Consider the following 19,784-nt stretch of genomic DNA (forward strand, 5'->3'; position numbering starts at 1 on the left):
GGTGGGGGAAGAATGAGGCTACAGGGAGAAGCGATAGCAAGGGTGGAGGACTTTAAATACTTGGGGTCAACCGTCCAGAGCAATGGTGAGTGTGGTCAGGAAGTGAAGAAACGGGTCAAAGCAGGTTGGAACGGGTGGAGGAAGGTGTCAGGTGTGTTATGTGACAGAAGAGTCTCTGCTAGGATGAAGGGCAAAGTTTATAAAACAGTAGTGAGGCCAGCCATGATGTACGGATTAGAGACAGTGGCACTGAAGAGACAACAGGAAGCAGAGCTGGAGGTGGCGGAAATGAAGATGTTGAGGTTCGCTCTTGGAGTGACCACGTTGGATAAAATTAGAAATGAGCTCATCAGAGGGACAGCCAAGGTTCGATGTTTTGGAGACAAAGTTAGAGAGCGCAGACTTCAATGGTTTGGACACGTCCAGAGGAGAAATAGTGAGTATATTGGAAGAAGGATGATGAGGATGGAGCTGCCAGGCAAGAGAGCTCGAGGAAGACCAAAGAGAAGGTTGATGGATGTCGTGAGGGAAGACATGATGGCAGTTGGTGTTCGAGAGGAGGATGCAGGAGATAGGCTTACATGGAAAAGGATGACGCGCTGTGGCGACCCCTAACGGGACAAGCCGAAAGGAAAAGAAGAAGAAGAAGGTGAGGCCAGCCGTGATGTACGGATTAGAGACAGTGATACTGAAGAGACAATGGGAAGCAGAGGTGGAGGTGGTGGAAGTGAAGATGTTGAGGTTCTCTCTCGGAATGACCAGGTTGGATAGGATTAGAAATGAGCTCATCAGAGTGACAGCCGAGGTTAGATGTTTTGGAGACCAAGTTAGAGAGCGCGGACTTTGATGGTTTGTACACGTCCAGAGGAGAGATATTGAGTGTATTGGTAGAAGGGGGATGAGGATGGAGCCGCCAGGCAAGAGAGCGAGCGGAAGACCAAAGAGAAGGTTGATGGATGTCGTGAGGGAAGACATGAGGGCAGTTGATGTTTGAGAGGAGATGCAGGAGATAGGCTACCATGGAAAAGGATGACACGCTGTGGCAACCCCTAACTGGTCAAGCCAAAAGGACAAGAAGAAGAAAGTAAATTGAGTGGATATCTTTAGGTATAAACTGAGATATGTGCCTTTCCCCTCCGTTTCGAACTACAACACACTACATGACTGTGCTTCACTGGCAGACACTTTTGAAAAGAAAACGCTAAATTGAGTTCTGCTTTGAACCCTGTGGCACGCCGTACCGTCTCGTAATAGTGACGTAAGTGACGTTAAAGATAGGCGACGTTAGCGGGTATTATTGTTAACCTATTAATATGTCTTGCTGAGTATAGTGTAATTTCAGGAAATCTCTTTTGACAAATTTGTGTCGTCATATTTACGTTTACTTGGACGAAAATGTCCACTTTACCGGAGTCACTGACCAACGAGGGCTGGTAAGTCGCGTGGTAGCTAACATTGCTGGACAATTAAACTAAGGGGTGTCCACTTGTTTTGGGCTTCATGCTTGTGTAGAACCACAAAGGACTTCAAAGGACAAACAAATAGTTAAGAATGTGTAAATGATGAGAATTGGTCTTAAAAGGAAAGGGGCCACACAACGTTTCAGCTAGCCATAAACACGTAGCACTGTACTACAAGAAGACTAACTACTGTATTTGTCTAGAAGTAGTCTAGGCTGTAAAGGGTCCTCAAAGACGGCGATCAACATTTATAATTAAAACCTACAAGTTCGTTTCTATTATACGATGTTTGCAGAGGTTTAAAGGCAGAACCTCGCTGTAGTACTCCGTAGAAGTTTTTGTTATAGTAGTAGCGTTACAGGTTTAGTTGTCATGTCAAGTCCTGCAGTAATAGTAACTACGACAACGGTGATGTAGGTATGCTACTAAAATTTTCAAACCACCTGCATAGACGGACAATAGAAATCATTGGATAGAGGATAGTAACACACGTAAAATGAGCCCTCGTTTATAAGAATCGGATAAGGATCAAGGATTTTATAACACTTTTTATGTCGCAAATTGGCCTAAATTTGCTTGTCTGGAAATCTGTGTCAAGCAATAGGAAATGTGTGACCAAAACCTTGACTCTGGTAGAAAAAACAGGCCATTTTTAGATTTTTCAATGGTGGCGTCCGCTTGAGCCATCTCATTTTCCAGGCCAAAACATTTGGGTTTCAGATCAAAAGCTGAATAGGAGACAAAAGTTCAGAATTCCAGTTTGAACCTTGCCCTTCCAAAGCTTTTGGAGGGGACCGTAGATGAGGATACTAACGACTTATCTGCAGAATAGAAAGGTACTTTAATTCGTTTATAATCTCCACTAATGTACAATTGATTATTTTAAATACAGAATAGCTCACATGGAACCAAAGTAATAGATTTCTATTACTTGATCATTCAATTTTACTTTGAATTGGAGTAAGAGTGAAACCGAACTAACTTATTACCTTTATGTGATTTATTTTGTCAAGCCACAGTCCTTTATTTCACAGGAAATGTTTGAAGTGGCTGCGTTGTTTTGCGGACCCTGAAACATACTTTTTTACGCGGTCAAATCTGATGTCTCCTGGAGATCAGCCGGGTCACCAAGGAATCGCAGTGAAATTGACCATGTTCCATTTCATTGGATACCTTTTGGCAACTCTTCTCATGCTCACTATAGAGAAAAACCTTTTTGTAGCTTAACATCACAACACTGTGAGCAATTGTCACCAAAATGTATCTGGACATCTCTACCTATGCCCACTTCGACCTCTGAAAATATCAGAATGATTGCCCCAATATTAAAGCATCTTCCTCTTTAGATGACTGTCTCGATGTCCACGTAAACACACACACACACACACACAAAATATACATTTTATTTAAAAAAAAAACAAAGTCAGCTGGGATAGGCGCGAGCACATCCATGACCCTAGTGAGGATAAGTGGTTCAGAAAAGGGATGGATGGCTTGATGGATAACTGTTATTATGCTAATCTACCATCTCTGCTTTTTCTGCATAGGTATCTCAGTGATGAAGGCATTGCTGAATTGAAAGGATCTGGTGAGAACATTACGCCTAAGGATATTATTCGCATTGCACTCGATGTGAGTACTTCCTTTTAAATATTTGTTTCTATGAACAAAGGATACATTTTTTTCTTTGACTTTATGCCGATCTGATCGGTGTTATTGGACGATAATTAGCATTTTATGCTGATCTGCTTTCATGTCATAATTCGCTGATCCGATCAATTATGTCATCGATCGGCTCTGCACAAGACATTTAACTCTGTGTCGCCGTTGCATATGAATCCAAAAGCTAGTTTATTTTTAGCCGCGTCACGTGTCTTGTGGCGCAGTACTGGAACTATCTGATGGCCAATAAAGTTTTTTTCAATCTTGAAAAAAACACGTCATCGGTGTGGGACTATTTTGCGGTGTATCAGACAAACACCACGTAAGTTATTTGCAGTCTGTTCACAACTGAAGTACGTTGTGGGGAACGTCATCTAAATGCTTCAACAGAAATCTGATCGGACACCTGGAGAATGTACACAAGGAAGAGCATGCCGCGTTCAAGCAACGCAGCGTAAAAAAAAAAAAGAAAAGCCAAATGTACGCGAACTCTGGACAACACCTGTCCATATAGCCGGGACAGTGAGAAAGTTAGAGTAAGCATGTCATTAACAGTATTTATTAAAGTAATTTAATTACAGTAAGTTAGCACCCATTATTTCTGTCATGTTGTAATGTTGATCTGACCTAAACTTATGTCAGTGGTCAATCCTTGAATGCCCCCTAGAGGTCATTGATGTTTTCACTCTTGTCTAAAATTCTAGAGAATAATTTTGAGCTGGGATGGGCTCCAGCACGCCCGCGACCCTAGTGAGGTTCAGCGGTACAGAACATGGATGGATGGATGGATACAGTTCTCAGTATACAGTACACAAGTATATACAATAAATGAACAAGTCTTAAAGTACAAAAGTATATACAATAAATTTACAAGTCATGTAAATGGACACATTGCTCCATCTTTTGATCGGATCGGTTATCGTTTTTTTAAACTTTGTGATCTGTGATCAGCCCCAAAAACCTGATCGTGTAAAGCCACATTTTTTCCACTGAAGTCCGAGTCAAGTCACTTGACATACATGCAAATCAGTCGCCATTTTGAACTAAAAATATGCCATTTACGTGAATCATATAGATCCGATGACTTCTTCCTTGTGGGTTTAGGGGGGGGGGGGGTCGCTGTCGATGTTGTCATAGGCTGTTTCATACTCCTGGATACATTAATTACTGTATGTACTTCCTGCCGTCTAATAGAAGACCATTCATTTGTTCTGTCTACTCTACCCACATCTGGAGCGGAGAGCCTCTATTGCTACTCTTACGTTTAAGCAACATTTTTGCTCATCAAATCAGCCAGTGTCGTATTAGTTGCACTGGCCTTTTGTATTTTTGCGTTGATTTTCTGCGGGTCGTGGCCCTGGTTGTGGTCCCAGCGGAACAGCGAAGCACACGTAACATCGGCGACAAGAACTGGTCCGCTAGTATTAATTGTATTGTATTAATTAGGAAACGCGCCTACAATTATCGAATTAGTTTACGGATGTTAATGTTAAATGTATTAAGCGACGGACCAATGTTAGGGATTATGTCAAAACACAGAATGAACTAACTGAAAATTCAGAAGTGGCCCATAAAAACATAAAAAAATACTGTACTTAATATTAATATTTTCCTGCCCCAAATCCAGGTGTGAAAAACATGTTGCATTATTCCCAAAAATACTCATGGGTGTATTAGCTCAAAAGGGTGCTTCTGCTAAATACTGAGCAAAGGGTCTGAAGGGTCTGTGTGATATTTCAGTTTTTCTTTAATAAATCTGCAAAAATTTCAACAATTCCGTTTTTTTTCTGTCAATATGGGGTGCTGTGTGTACATTGAGGGAAAACATGAACTTAAATTATTTTAGCAAATGGCTGCAATATAACAAAGAGTGAAAATTTTAAGGGGTCTGAATACGTCCATACCCACTGTACATCACGATGACGATGCTCAAACAAAATATCATGCAGCCCTAATGCCAAGTCACATTCTGCACGTGTGACAACAGCGTGGCTCATAGTAAAAGACTGAGAGTACTCGAACTAATCCAGAACTGTCTCCCTTTGAAAATGTGTAGCCCCTTATGAAGCGCAAAATACGATAACGAAGACCCTCGGCCATTGAGCAACTGAAGTTGTACATCAAACAAGTATGGGAAAAAATTCCACCAATAAAGCTTCAACTAGTTTCCTCAGTTCCCAAATGGTTGTTGTGTGTTTTTATTCAAAGGAAAGGTGAAGTAACATCGTGGTAAACATGCCGTCCCAGCTTTTTGGGAATGTGTTGCAGGCAGGCATAAAATTCAAAATGAGTGAATATTTACAAAAACAAAAACGTTTATCAGTTTGAACATTAAATATCTTGTCTTTGTAGCAGGGTTATAATAGTTTGGGATTATCCATTATAGTTTTTCATTTAGATTTTTCTTTTTTCATATTCAGTAACTTTTAATTGGTTATTTTGGAGCGGCACGGTGGACGACTGGTTAGAGTGTCTGCCTCACAGTTCTGAGGACTCCTGTGTGGAGTTTGCATGTTCTCCCCGTGCCTGCGTGGGTTTTCTCCGGGCACTCCGGTTTCCTCCCACATCCCAAAAACATGCATGGTAGGTTAATTGACACCTCTAAATTACCCGTAGGTGTGAATGTGAGTGGGGATGGTTGTTTGTTTGTATGTGCCCTGCGATTGGCTGGCAACCAGTTAAGGGTGTACCCCGCCTCCTGCCCGATTGATAGCTGGGATAGGCTCCAGCATGCCCGCGACCCTAGTGAGGAGAAGCGGCTCAGAAAATGAATGCATGGATGGAAGGTTATTTTGGAGCAGGTTTGTTAGTTTTCGATTTTTTTTTAAAAATGTGCTACATTTTAGTTTAGTTATGCTTCATTTTTTTTTTTTTTTTATTAGTTTCAGTTGTTTTATAAGGTGTATCTTTTAAGTGTGAGATAAAAAAAAAATCACAATAACTATTCTGTAATAAAAAAAAAAAATTAGAAAATGTTTTATTAATTTACTAGCAGAGGACCAATCATCCACATTCCAAATACAGGTAATGTGTAACAGTCACCAAAATTGGTGTGCAATACATGCAGTGCATAATCCTGCTTCTGAAGTTAGATTAGCTGCATCACAACATACAGTAAAACAATTCATGTGACACGTGCTGTAGTATGGCCTTAATAAAAATGTCTACATATGTTTAACTTACTTTTAATTACTTATTTCCATGTTTTCCTTCCCTTGTTGCTAAATTCCAAACTTCTCAAGTGGACTTTCAGTTTTGTAACAATTCCTCTTCCACACATTTCACCCTCTTCCACAACAAGCCACTTGCTTGCATCTGGGACAGTCATAGTCAAACAAACAGAAAGTAGATTACATAGACAGACAGACAGGCAGGCACACAGATAAAGTGGAGAAAATTATTTGATCCCTCACTGATTTTATAAATTCACCCACTAACAAAGATCAGTCTCTAATTTTAATGGTCGGTTTATGTTAACAGTAAAAGACAGATATCTGAAAGAACATCTTTTTTAGAAAAGGATAAAAATATATTTGCATTTCATTGAGTGAAATAAGTATTTGATACCCTACCAACAATAAAGAATTCTGCTCCCTCAGACTAGTCCTATCAATTTAAGAAAGTACTCCTAATCTAAACTCTTTAGCTGTATGAACGACACCTATCTCAATTTGTGACCTGTATGAAAACTAGGGTTGGGCATCGTTTGAATTTGAGGGATTCCGGTCCCGATTCTGGTTCTTCATTTTGATTCTGGTTTATTTTTATTTCTTTATTTTTTTTAATAGGGGGCTGGGTCAAAAAAGTTAGCATGATTTAAAAAAAAAAAAAAGGATGTCCAAATTATGAACGTCCATTTTCTTAGCATCCCGCTGCATAGACTAAAATTAACATTTGACTCTGGGCCCTTTATAACTAGTATCAATATAAAACCTATGAACTAAAAGCTAATGGGCTCCAGTACGCCCGCGACCCTAGTTAGGAGAAGCAACTCAGAAAATGGATGGATGGATATTGTTATCAGGCTATGTAAGATTTTGTCTATATCGCATGGCACTAGATGAGGGAAAGATGAATGCAGCATGGATGAAAACCTGTTTTAGATTGCTCTTGACCTGAAAATGGGGCTACGGTGCATAATTCACCAAGACAATCGACCTCATTCACTAACGAATACGGAGAAATGTTCTTACTCTGCGCACAAGTTGAGCACAAAATACACAGATTCATGACACATGCGTACCTGCCAATTTACTTCGCACCACCGTGGGTATGTCAAGTAATCAGAATTCATTCTAAATGACGGCTTGCCCCCGCGTTGCTCCAGTCTGCATAAACCGCGCCCCTATTTCCCAATAAAAGGACGTCCATTTGATGAATCTAAGACAACGCTCAGACGTTTATAGTCAGAAGAGATACGGCTCCAAAAGTTAAATAACTTTTATAAATACATAACTATTGATCTTGCTAAACACGGAAACTGACAACATATAATGATGTTAATAATTTTTCTTTAATTCCTAAATTGAATTAGAGAATATGGCATACAAAACAAGCATAGAAAAAATAAATTAAGAGCCGAGAATGAACAAACACTGCACAAGTTGTTGAAATAGATAGTAAGGGATAAATATAGCACAGCAAAGAGGCATTTGTAGTTGATAAAATCCTTGAATTTAGCAATGGAAGCGACCGAAAACATAAAATATGCTGCCCAGAGTTACTGTATGTTACCATGCCAGCGGTGACGTGTGTGCGCCTTCCCCCCCCCTTCTTTTTGACGATCATTTGTGAGCTCTAAATTTCGGGGAATGTTTGAGATTTGTAGCGTGCATGTCACAGCAGGTACGGGCGAAAACTCTGAAGCCTTGGATTAATGTGAGCGGTTCGATGGCTTTTCCGGTTGCACGATCAAAGCATGAACTCCCGCAATCTCCTTGTTGCGTGACAACTACCAACACACAGACAGTGGCAGATACACACATACATAGAGCATTGACAAGCACTTGAATGGAATAAGGGTAAAAGTGAAGTGTTATTTATTTTACTGTTATTTAGGACATTAGTCAACTAATTAGCAAATTCCCAATTTAAGTTGTATAGAAACAAACAACCATTCGCACTCACATTCACACCTACAGGCAATTTAGAGTCTTCAATCAACCTACCATGCATGCTTTTGGGATGTGGGAGGAAACCGGAGTGCCCGGAGAAAACCCATGCAGGCACGGGGAGAACATGCAAACTCCACACAGGCGGGGCCGGGGATTGAACCCCGGTCCTCAGAACTGTGAGGCAGACGCTCTAACCAGTCGGCCGCCGTTGTTGTTACAATTATTATTATTTTTATTAATTACTGTAGTGTCAATATGTTTTGCATCTTGGGTAAAAGATGTATGTTTTACAGTTTTTTAAAAAAAAAGCGGATCCTTCATTGTTTGTGTGTATGCATGGTCTGAGGAGGTTCAAATTTGTTCGCAGTGTACACACAAAACATACATATTTATGAATCATATTTGTGCATATGCACTTAGTAAATGAGGCCCAATGACTCTTAATATCCCTGCTTAAGCTGGGATATTAAGCTGCTGCCTCCGCTACCCAACCCCGGATAAGCGGAAGAAAATGGATGGATGGACTCTTGGGATACAGCCAAGATATGAAAGCAGTGGCTTCAGGTCAACTTTGTGAGTGTCCCTTAGTAGCCCAGCCAACGCTCAGACCTTAAAGCTTCTGGCATCATATTAACAAAAGTCTTGATTATTTTTTATTTTTTTTATTTTTATTTTTTAAATAATTAAAGTCATTATGGGCTGTTGTACTGTATGTAGAATTCTGAGGGGAAAAAAAGGCATTAATTCCATTTTAGAATAAGACTTAAATTCCGTAAATTAGGTCGCATTGCGATGATCGACTGTGTTCGTGACATCGGACTTGCGGCCGCATGTCTTGGACACTCTGGTGAAGAGAGGGACGGCGCTGTCAACTGATCACCACCTGGTGGTGAGTTGGCTCCGATGGTGGGGGAAGATGCCGGTTCGACCTGGCAGGCCCAAACATATTGTGAGGGTCTACTGGGAGCGTCTGGAAGAATCCCCTGTCAGAAGGAGTTTCAACTCCCAGCTCCGACAGAACTTTACTCATGTTCTGGGGGAGGCGGGGGACATCGAGTGGATGATGTTCCATCCCTCCATTGCTGAGGCGGCCGACCGGAGCTGTGACCGTAAGGAAGCAGTCTGGGTTCTCTTGGGCGGGTTCTCCTATCTCTGGGGTTGAGGTCACCGATGTGGTTAAAAAGCCCCTTGGTGGCAAGGCCCAAGGGGTGGATGAGATTCGCCCGGAGTTCCTAAAGGCTCTGGATGTTGTGGAGCTGTCCTGGTTGACACGCCTCTGCAAAAATCGCGTGGACATTGGGGACAGTGCCTCTAGATTGGCAGACTGGGGTGGTTGTCCCCCTTTTTAAGAAGGGGGACCGGAGGGTGTGTTCCAACTACAGGGGGATCACACTCCTCAGCCTCCCTAGTAAGGTCTATTCAGGGGTGCTGGAGAGGAGGGTCTGTCGGGAAATCGAATCTCAGATTCAGGAGAAGCAGTGTGGTTTTCGTTCTGGCCGTGGAACAGTGGACCAGCTCTACACCTTCAGCAGGTTCCTTGTGGGTGCATGGGAGTTTGCCCAACCAGTCTACATGTGTATTGTGGACTTGGAGAAGGTGTTCGACCGTGTCCCTCGGGGAATCCTATGGGGGATGCTTAGGGAGTATTGGGTACCGAATCCCCTGATACGGGCTATTCGGTCCCTGTATGACTGTAGTCAGAGTTTGGTCCGCATATCCGGCAGTAAGTCGGACTCATTTCCGGTGAGGGTTGGACTCCGCCAAGTCTGCCTTTTGTCACCGATTCTGTTCATAACTTTTATGGACAGAATTTCTAGGCGCAGCCAAGGCGTAGAAGGGGTCTGGTTTGGTGGCCTCAGTATTGCATCTCTGCTTTTTGCAGATGATGTGGTTCTGTTGGCTTCATCAAGCCGTGACCTCCAACTCTCACTGGAGCAGTTCGCAGCTGATTGTGAAGCGGCTGGGATGAGAATCAGCACCTCCAAATCTGAGACCATGGTCCTCAGTCGGATAAGGGTGGCGTGCCCTCTCCAGGTCGGGGATGAGATCCTGCCCCAAGTGGAGGACGTCAAGTATCTTGGGATCTTGTTCACGAGTGAGGGAAGAATGGAGCGGGAGATTGACCGGCGGATCGGTGCAGCGTCTGCAGTGATGCAGACTTTGTATTGGTCCGTTGTGGTAAAGAAGGAGCTAAGCCGAAAGGCGAAGCCCTCAATTTACCGGTCGATCTACGTTCCTACCCTCACCTATGGTCATGATCTATGGGTCATGACCGAAAGAACAAGATCCCGGATACAAGCGGCCGAAATGAGTTTCGTCTGCAGGGTGTCCGGCTCTCCCTTTGAGAGAGGGTGAGAAGCTCGGTCATCTGGGAGGATCTCAGAAAAGAGCTGCTCCTCCTCCACATTGAGAGGAGCCAGATAAGGTGGCTGGAGCATCTGATTCGGATGCCTCCCGGACGCCTCCCTGGTGAGGTGTTCCTGGAACATCCCACCGGGAGGAGACCCTGGGGACAAACCAGGACACGCTGGAGCGACTATGTCTCTTGGCTGGCCTGTGAGCGCCTCGGGATCCCCCCAGAAGAGCTGGATAAAGTGGATGGGGAGAGGGAAGTCTGTGCGTCCCTGCTAAAGCTACTGCCCCCGCGACCCGACCTCGGATAATTGGTAGAAAATGGATGGATGTAATTAAATTCCGGAACAAAAGCTATTTAAAAAAGGAAAAAAAGGCCTTTACAAAGATGCTCAACACTTTATTTTGATTTACACTGTTAGAGAGAGCTCTATTTACATTGTTAATCATTGTAGGTTTACTTTGAAGTGGTCTCAGACTAATTAGTCTCTTACATTTAGAGAGGCATGTTTATCAATGATGATGTGTAAACGGTTTAATGTCAGCATGAATCACATATTTTCCCTGGTAGTACAATTCCAGTGAAGAGAAAAATTCTTCAGAGAATAGTAGTCAACTCTTGCATAATATTGACTTGTTGTTGCTGTCTTTCTTTTCCATTACTTCAGTTAACCAACATTTCTTTTGCAGACTGATCTCAGACTGATTGGAAGAAAAATTCTGCCACCTGATATCAACAGTGGAAGGGTTGAAAAGGTGAGTTTCAGAGAACGGTTTCAATGCTACCATTTGTGCAAATGTTAGTTTAAGAACTCTATAAACTGAATTTTTTGACCTTTTTTAAGGTTACGGTCATAGCTAAGCACACCTTTAAAAGTTTAAATGGATTGCAATCCTTTTAAATGTCAGTAGATGGCCCTAACACACTTCCAAACACAAGAGAGGCTTCCACCTTTGTTCACACTTTCTGCTAAAGTGGACATGTTTGTTGCTGGTAGTAGATCAATACATACTTTTATGTGTAACACCACCCACACAAAAACAGTTTGTATGAATGATTCGTGTTCTGTGTGAATGGAAATTTAGCCTGCATAATGTTGTTTTTCTCTCACCTTTCTCTCCTCATCCATTTTCACATGCATGAATTTCCATGAATTGCTTGTTTTAGAGGTCTGTTGATTTTGTATTCTACGAGAAAATAAACCTGAAAAAACGGTTCAGTTGTTGTGATCATATTCCCAATAGCCCACAATGCCAAATGTGTTAAAAGAAATACCGAATGTGAACTATATTTACTGTATTTAAAGTAAATATTTTTTAATTATTAACTACTTTGTTGTTCCTGTCAATTTGGTGCACTTCTTTTGATTTGTGTATCCTCCCATATGCCCAGCTGGAGGGTCAATGTGTTCTCCAGCTGCAGAAGTTGAGAAATATCTCTGTGCCAAAAGACATAGAGTCCCAGGGAGGGCTACGAATGCTGCGCCTTCAAATGACAGATGGCCATACCACCTGTTCTGGATTGGAGTTTAAACACCTGACCAAAATCAGGTGCTTGAGTCACTGCTTCTTGCATTTTTATAAATGGAGCATAATTCAGCTCAACTTTATTTACTGCACATTATTGTTTGTCAATAATTCCTGTTTTTCTTTATCAAAAGTATAATGTATATTTGTCTACTAAATGTCAATTTTCTAGTTCATCGTATATTCATAAGCAAATGTGAAATTCTGTCCACAGTTCATCACCTCCTTGTCAACACTTGTACCCCCACCACATGGTTAAATTGTCCCTTTATCTGCAATTTCCATGCGGTGGCTGATGATCTAACGATTTCCAGCCTGCATTATTTCTCTGGCCAAGCAACAGTGGCCTTGGTGACTGCTACCATGGTGACCAACTAGTGTGTAAAGGTGGCATGGCCAGAGTGTGGCCCTTGATTTACTCATGGAAAGAGACATGAGAATAGAACTAATGCCTTCTTCATGAGCAGCAAGCACAGTTTTGTCACTGACGGCAATGGTTAGCATTTCTTTTAAGTGTCTTCTGTAAAGGTTTTGTTTAGGTATAAAAGGCTGTGAAGGGTACATTCAATTGCATAATTATTTTATTTGAACTGTTGGGACATTTAGGGTTGTTGATAGAGGGTTATCTGTGGACAGTAACAGAACTGATCCATGTGTATGGAGTGGAAATTTAATAGTATTCAAACATACTTGAATGTAATTGGATAGAGGTTTCCTCACTTTTGCATAGAGTACATTTTTTGCTACTAGTTTGGGGTAGACTCCTTTTTGTTCCTTTATCACCCAGTATCAGCAGTTGGAAATCCTTGCCTGTGCTTCCCTAATGAGTGAGGCAAGGGTATTATCAGTTCTGATGAGACAAAGGAGCTTTTACTTTAGCACAAGGAAGGGTGAGCATCTGGGATATTTTTATTTTTAAATTTTTTTTTTTTTTTTTTTTAAATAAAAGTCTTTCCTGCCCTACTCCTATCCAATGCCCTCATGCCATGTATAAACTTATAAGGGAAAGGCAGAAGTCCCTGGTAAATTTTTTATGGGAAACATTGATTTTCTTTTTGTCTCCCAGTGCATGTTCCATAAAGCAGTGAGAAGATCTCAGATCATTCTGAAAACTTTCTCAGCTGCCCAAGTGCTTCTCTTGAATTTATATTCCCGGCTTGTTAACAAAGAACAAAATATCATCCAGCTTTCTTCCTTTAATTTGTTGTGAATGTCAAGTCAAACTTTTCAAAAACATGACAACACCCCAAAGTGCTTTTGATTTCAAATACTGATCATGGGAAGCCTTGGATTTTGTAATAACTGGGTCGTCAGTGACAGCCATGGATCACTTTGTTCTATACTATAGTTGACAGTGTTCATCATGAATCCTGCCTCTCTTTGCTCAGATTGGCATCTGATGAAAAATGCGCTGAAAGCTGATGTTTACTGGGAAGGATTTTGAGTCATTCCAGAGCCATAATTATTTGAATTTGTATAAAAATAAATTATACTATTGCAAAAGCATCCCACTAACGAAAGGTTCTTCCAATACGATGAGTCATAGCTGAACTGAAGCATTCCTTTAAGCTTATCAGCAAATATACAAATTGCTTTTGTGCACGGTGGACGACTGGTTAGCACATCCGCCTCACAGGTTCAAATCCGGCCTCGCCCATGTGGAGTTTGCATGTTCTCCCCGTGCCTGTATGGGTTTTCTCCGGTTTCTCCGTTCCCTCCCACATGCCACAAACATGCATGATAGGTTAATTGAAGACTCTAAATTGTTTGTAGGTATGAATGTGAGTGCGAATGGTTGTTTGTTTATATGTGGCCTGCGATTGGCTGGCAACCAGTTCAGGGTGTACCCCGCCTCTTGCCCGTAGTTAGCTGGGATAGGCTCCAGCATACCCGCTACCCTGATGAGGATAATGGATGGATGGGTTTTGTTTTGCTAATGTCTTATTGTGTTTGCTTTTCAGCCTTAATACTCCCCCTGGAACAAAAATTAAGCTCCTAGGTACAGTCCTGGTTAGGAATGGGTTTTTGCTGCTCGATGACTCAAAAATGTCAATTCTTGGTGGAGAGGTTGAACACATGGTGGAGAAATGGGAACTGCAACGGGTAAGGGTGGAATTTATTTATTTTTTTAAATCATGTCTGAGATTTTGTGGTCAAGAAATCAGAATACAGCGCTAACGTTTGTTTAACATACTGTATTTTCATTGAAATAGGCACTGCTTGTCTTTAATCTTGTTTTTCTTAGTTTTGAAAACCCTTGTAATGAACTTCTTACTCCACCTGCAGAGTCTGGCCAAACACAGCAGAAACAACATCGGAGCAGAAGGTGGGCCACCTCCTTTTTTGGCATTTGGCCAGGTAAGGTTAATCATCATGATAATCTTTGATTTGAATATTACCATTTCCCTTATTAAAATCAAACAATAATGTACGAGTCATTGATCATTCTTGTTCCTTACAATGCAATTAATGATGAATACGTTTAGATATAGGTAAAACTGTTACAATTATAAGCAACAATGTTGAGTAAAATTTAAGTACGGTACTATACTTTGGTTCTTCATCATGATTACTACACAATGGTCCAACAATATAAATTCAACCAAATAGGCGATATTGTTGCATTGAGTCATACTTAATAATCAATTAATTTGCATTTGATACTGCATCTTTTTTTGCAGAAGAATGCAAAGAAGGATGAAGTGGACAGCGAAACGCTTGACCAGAGGAAAACCATTCAGAGTGTAGTCAAACTTACTGATGAGAATGACGAGTTTGCAAAACATCGAACAGCAGCTATTGCTGAGGTGGCCAAGGGTAAAGAGGTCGGTAAATCCTGAATGTCAAGCTGACTTTCATTAACTGGCTTGTTGCAGTTTTAAAATGAAATATACAGCGGCTGGAATAAGTATTTAACATGCCACCATTTTTCTCACTAAATATATTTACAAAGGTGCTATTGACATGGAATTTTCACCAGATGTTGGGAACAACCCAAGTAATCCATACATACAAATAAGATCAGAAATTAAGTTGTGTGAAATGACATGGGGGGAAAAGTATTGAACACATGAAGAAAGGAAGGTGTAAAAAGGCATGGAAAGCCAAGACAACACCAAATCTATCAATAATCAAGCAGCAATCCAGCCCCTTGTCAGTGCAAATGAATATCAGCTGGTTCAGTCCTAATTGATGACCTACAAAAAGGTCTCATTTCCAAGGTGTGAGTCAAGACACATCTCATGATGGGTAAGAAAGAGCTGTCTCAAGACCATCGCAAACTAATTGTTGCAAAACATAACGATGGCATTGGTGACAAGCGCGTATCTAAGCTTCTGAATCAGAATCAGAATCTTCTTTATTTGCCAAGTATGTCCAAAACACACAAGGAATTTGTCTCCGGTAGTTGGAGCCGCTCTAGTACGACAACAGACAGTCAATTTACAGAACACTTTGGAGACATAAAGACATTTACAAAATAAAAACAGTCACTGAGCAGTAGAGGGTTACTAGTTATCTGGTAATGCCGGTACATTATTATTATTTTTTTTCTGACAATTGTGCAAAAAATGCAGAGTCCTCGAGCACTTAGAGCAGTTCGAATGACTAATATTGCAATAGTCCGGTGCAATGACCATTGTGCAAAGGGCGCTGAGACTTCAAGGAGTGTATGCGGTTTAAAGTGACGAGTAGTGGTATAATCTGGGACAATGTTGGTTGTGCAAATGTTACAGATACTCCTCAATCAGTGTGTAAATGGAGCAGATGCTACTCTGGCATGAGTGGCCAGTATATGCAAATAGTGCAGCATGGCGAGACAACTACAGTGAGTCCACGAGTAATACATAATTGGCCCCACAGAAATGTGACAACGAACTCAAGTCAAAAAATTGCCAGTATGTTGTAATGGAATTGTAGGTTAGGTGTTTAAGAAGTTGATCGCAAGAGGGAAGAAGCTGTTGGAAAGTCTACTAGTTCTAGTTTGCATTGATCGGTAGCGCCTACCTGAGGGAAGGAGCTGGAAGAGCTGGTGACCGGGGTGCGGAGGGTCCGAGAGGATTTTGCACACCCTTGTTCCAGTGAGCACGGTTGGCGCCATAATCCGTAAGTGTAGCCAATCATACCACCATAGATTTGCCTCGATCAGGTGCTCCTCGCAGGATTTCTGGACAGAGGAGTGCAAAGAATAATCGGAATAGTTGTCCAAGAGCCAAGGACCACCTGTGGAGAGCGTCAAAAAGACCTGGAATTAGCAGGTACTGTTGCCACAAGGAAAATAGTGAGTAATCTACTCCGCCGCCATGGCCTGTATGCATGCTCACCATGCAAGACCCCATTGCTGGGGAAAAAAAGCATATCAAAGCTCGTTTAAAGTTTGCTGAACAACATTTGGATAAGTCAGTTAAATACTGGGAGAATATAGTCTGGTCTGATGAGAGCAAAATTGAACTGTTTGAATGCCATAATGCACACCACATTTGGAAGAGAAATGGCACTGCACATCACCCTAAAAACACCATACCAACAGTGAAGTTCGGAGGTGGGAACATGATGGTGTGGGGCTGATTTTCACCAAATGGTACTGGTAAACTTCACATTGAAGAAAGGATGATCCAAAACATACTGCCAAGGAAACTCACAATTGGTTTTAAAGAAAAAAAATAAAGCTGCTAGAATGGCCCAGCCAATCACCTGACTCGAATCCAATTGAAAATCTATGGAAAGAACTGAAACTCAAGGTCCATAAAATAAGCCCACGGAACCTTCAAGATTTGAAGACTGCTTGTGTGGAGGGATGGGCCAAAATGACACCAGAGCAATGCATGCGACATGTTTCTCCATACGGTAGACGTCTTGACGCTGTCATTGCAAACAGAGCTTTTTGTAAAAAGTATTAAATAAATACCATTTGGCATGTTCAATACTTTTTCCCTGTGTCATTTCACATTATTACACACAACTTAATTTCTAAGCTGGTTTGTTCTACTTTCTTTGTATGTATGGGTTACTTGGATTGTTCCCAACATCTGGTGAAATTTTCATGTCAATAGCACCTTTGGAAATTTATGTAGTGAGAAAAATGGTGACGTGTTCAATACTTGTTTCAGCCGCTGTATATGTCAATATAGGTATAAAGATAAATGTTGTACCTTACGGGAATGCTGTTTTACTTGTTCCAATTACAAACATGTTAAGCTTACTTCCTTTAGCGCCAAGCTCACTGGCCTGGAGAGTATTTGGCGAACTGGTGGTGAGTTGAGTCTCTGCTGGTTGCGGAGCCATCTCGGCGACGTCTCCTCTAGAGAGTAGTCAGGTCGCGAGGGAGTCGCGGTGAATTCCAGCAGGATTTCGTCTGAGACCTTTTGAAGACATTTCAAAATCTCAAGCAGGTCTCGGAGATGTGGCGGAGACTAAAATACTTAGGGCTGCACATAAGCTGGTGTGCAGAGCGTCCCCGAGTCGCCAGTGTCGCCGTGACTGATCAGCCTCAGCAGTCATGGTCACATTTCTGCCAGTGAAATAGGCCCCCTTGGTTTTTAATTTTCTTTGCATGCATACAGTTTTGGTATCGGCAGAATTGATTTTTTAATTTGTTTCTCACAAGCATGTTTCCCTATGTTATTTCATGTTTCCTTGTTAGGGTCCCCGTATATTCGGTGGAGGAGGAAATGCAGGAAGTAATTTATCCACCACTACTTTAAGGAAACGTGACAAGCATAGGCGGGAAGACAGGCTTGAAAGACATGAAAACAGATGGGATGGAAACTATCGAGAGCTGGTGAGAGGACTTAATTTTAGTCAAATGTGCAAGCCTGACTAAATGTAAGACTTGACAATGGTGTGAAAGTGTTTTCCCCCTTCTTGATTTCTTATTTTTTTTAACGTATGTTTGTCATACTTAAATGTTTCCCATCATCAAACCAATTTAAAGATTTGTCAAAGACAACACAAGTAAACACAAAATGCAGTTTTTAAATGATTTTTATTAAGAGGGAGAAAAAAATCCAAACCTACATGGTCCTGTGTGAAAAAGTGATTGCCCCCCCTCCCCCTGTTAAAAAATAACTGGTTTATCATACCTGAGTTCAATTTCTCTAGCCACTTACAGGCCTGATACTGCTACACCTGAAATCACTTAAATAGGACCTGCCTGACAAAGTCAAATAGACTAAAAGATCCTCAAAAGCTAGACATCATCCCGAAAGCTAAAGAAATTCAGGAACAAATGAGAAAGTCATTGCAATCTGTCATTGTGGAAAAGGTTATAAAGCCATTTCTAAACCTGTGGGACTTCAGCAAACCACAGTGAGCGCCTTATATATATATAAGACAAAAACCACGGCTGACCAAAAGAACATTTAGGCTCATCTCAATTTTGCCAGATCTTGATGATCCCCAAGACTTTTGGGGAAATACTCTGTGGTCTGATGAGACAAAAGTTGAACATTTGGGTAGGTGTGTGTCAACATCTGGTGTAAAAGTAACACCGCATTTCAGAAAAAGAACATACCAACAGTAAAATATGGTTGTGATTGTGTGATGGTCTGGGGCTGTCTTGCTGTTTCAGGACCTGGAAGACTTGCTGTGATAAATAGAACCATGAATTTTGCTGACTCACAAAGATTCATGAAGGAGAATGTGTTCTGTGACCTCAAGCTGAAATGAACTTGGTTTCTGCTGCAGGACAATGATCCAAAACACACTAGCAAGTCCCCCTCTGAATGGCTGAAAAAGATTAATAAATGACAGATTTGAAGTGGCCTAGTCAAAGTCCTCACCTGAATCCTATTGAGATGCTGTGGCATGATGTTATATTGCATTATATGCAAAGCGTCTGAATACTTATGGCTCTGTGATATTTCTGTTTTTCTTTTCTTTTTTTTTTTTAAATCTGCAAAAATTTCACCAATTCAGTTTTTTTCTGTCAATATGGGTGTTGTGTGTACATTGAGGGGGGGAAAAGTTGATTGGAAAAAAAAAAAGATTTTAGGAATATAACAGTAAATCATTTCAGGGGGTCTGAATACTTACTGTATCCACTGTATATGCAGTCACTCATACCCCTGTCATATTGGAATAAAAGTGGAGGCTACACCTTTTTTATAACCTCTGGGTGGCGGTGGGACATGAGAAGGAAAGTGTACACCTTTCTCATAACCTCTTGATGGCGGCATACATTTATAAAATGTGAAAGTTTTTTTCCATTTTCCACTATACCTATGTGTAATACGCACTATTGACTTTTGACAATTTGTTTTTGGGGGGGGAAATGCGCATTATACACGAAATTACGGGAGTCATTTACCAATTGCTCGAAAATGGATTGATATTATTGTAAATGATTTATTTTCTAAAATAAGTATTGAAGCCATCATTTATTAATGATGATGATTGTAGAGTAATTATGTTGATTAATTGAACAGTATGCAGAATTGGAGAATTTTTATCCTATTCCATAATATACTGCAATAAAGGTCCCATTGTAATGTTCTTGACATATTTTTAAAATATGGAAATTCAGACAAATTGTTCTGGAAGTGAAGTTCTATAGTTTGGCTGCTCTGCTTATACTGCAGCTGATTCTGACTCTTTTTGAATTGATTCATAAATGAACATTCTGTGCCTTCTTCAAACAATATTATTGTTCCTTCTCTCACTCTGTGCACAG

At 41.0% G+C, this 19,784-nt stretch overlaps 1 protein-coding gene across 5 annotated transcripts in view; it reads left to right on the forward strand.

The window, feature by feature from the left end:
- Positions 1-1,269: 1,269 nt before the first annotated feature.
- tdrd3 (tudor domain containing 3) overlaps positions 1,270-19,784 on the forward strand; it is a 55,476-nt gene continuing 36,961 nt past the window's right edge. For all 5 annotated transcript variants that reach the window (XM_061702586.1, XM_061702566.1, XM_061702558.1 and 2 more), the window contains exons 1-8: positions 1,270-1,433; positions 3,008-3,092; positions 11,279-11,344; positions 11,982-12,139; positions 14,077-14,218; positions 14,402-14,473; positions 14,797-14,940; positions 17,757-17,894. In XM_061702586.1, the coding sequence (XP_061558570.1) occupies positions 1,396-1,433; positions 3,008-3,092; positions 11,279-11,344; positions 11,982-12,139; positions 14,077-14,218; positions 14,402-14,473; positions 14,797-14,940; positions 17,757-17,894 (843 nt within the window). In that variant the 5' untranslated portion in view covers positions 1,270-1,395. The remainder of the gene's footprint in view (positions 1,434-3,007; positions 3,093-11,278; positions 11,345-11,981; positions 12,140-14,076; positions 14,219-14,401; positions 14,474-14,796; positions 14,941-17,756; positions 17,895-19,784) is intronic.

The sequence above is a fragment of the Phycodurus eques genome, chromosome 2 (genome assembly GCF_024500275.1).
Source record: "Phycodurus eques isolate BA_2022a chromosome 2, UOR_Pequ_1.1, whole genome shotgun sequence".
NCBI lineage: Eukaryota > Metazoa > Chordata > Actinopteri > Syngnathiformes > Syngnathidae > Phycodurus > Phycodurus eques.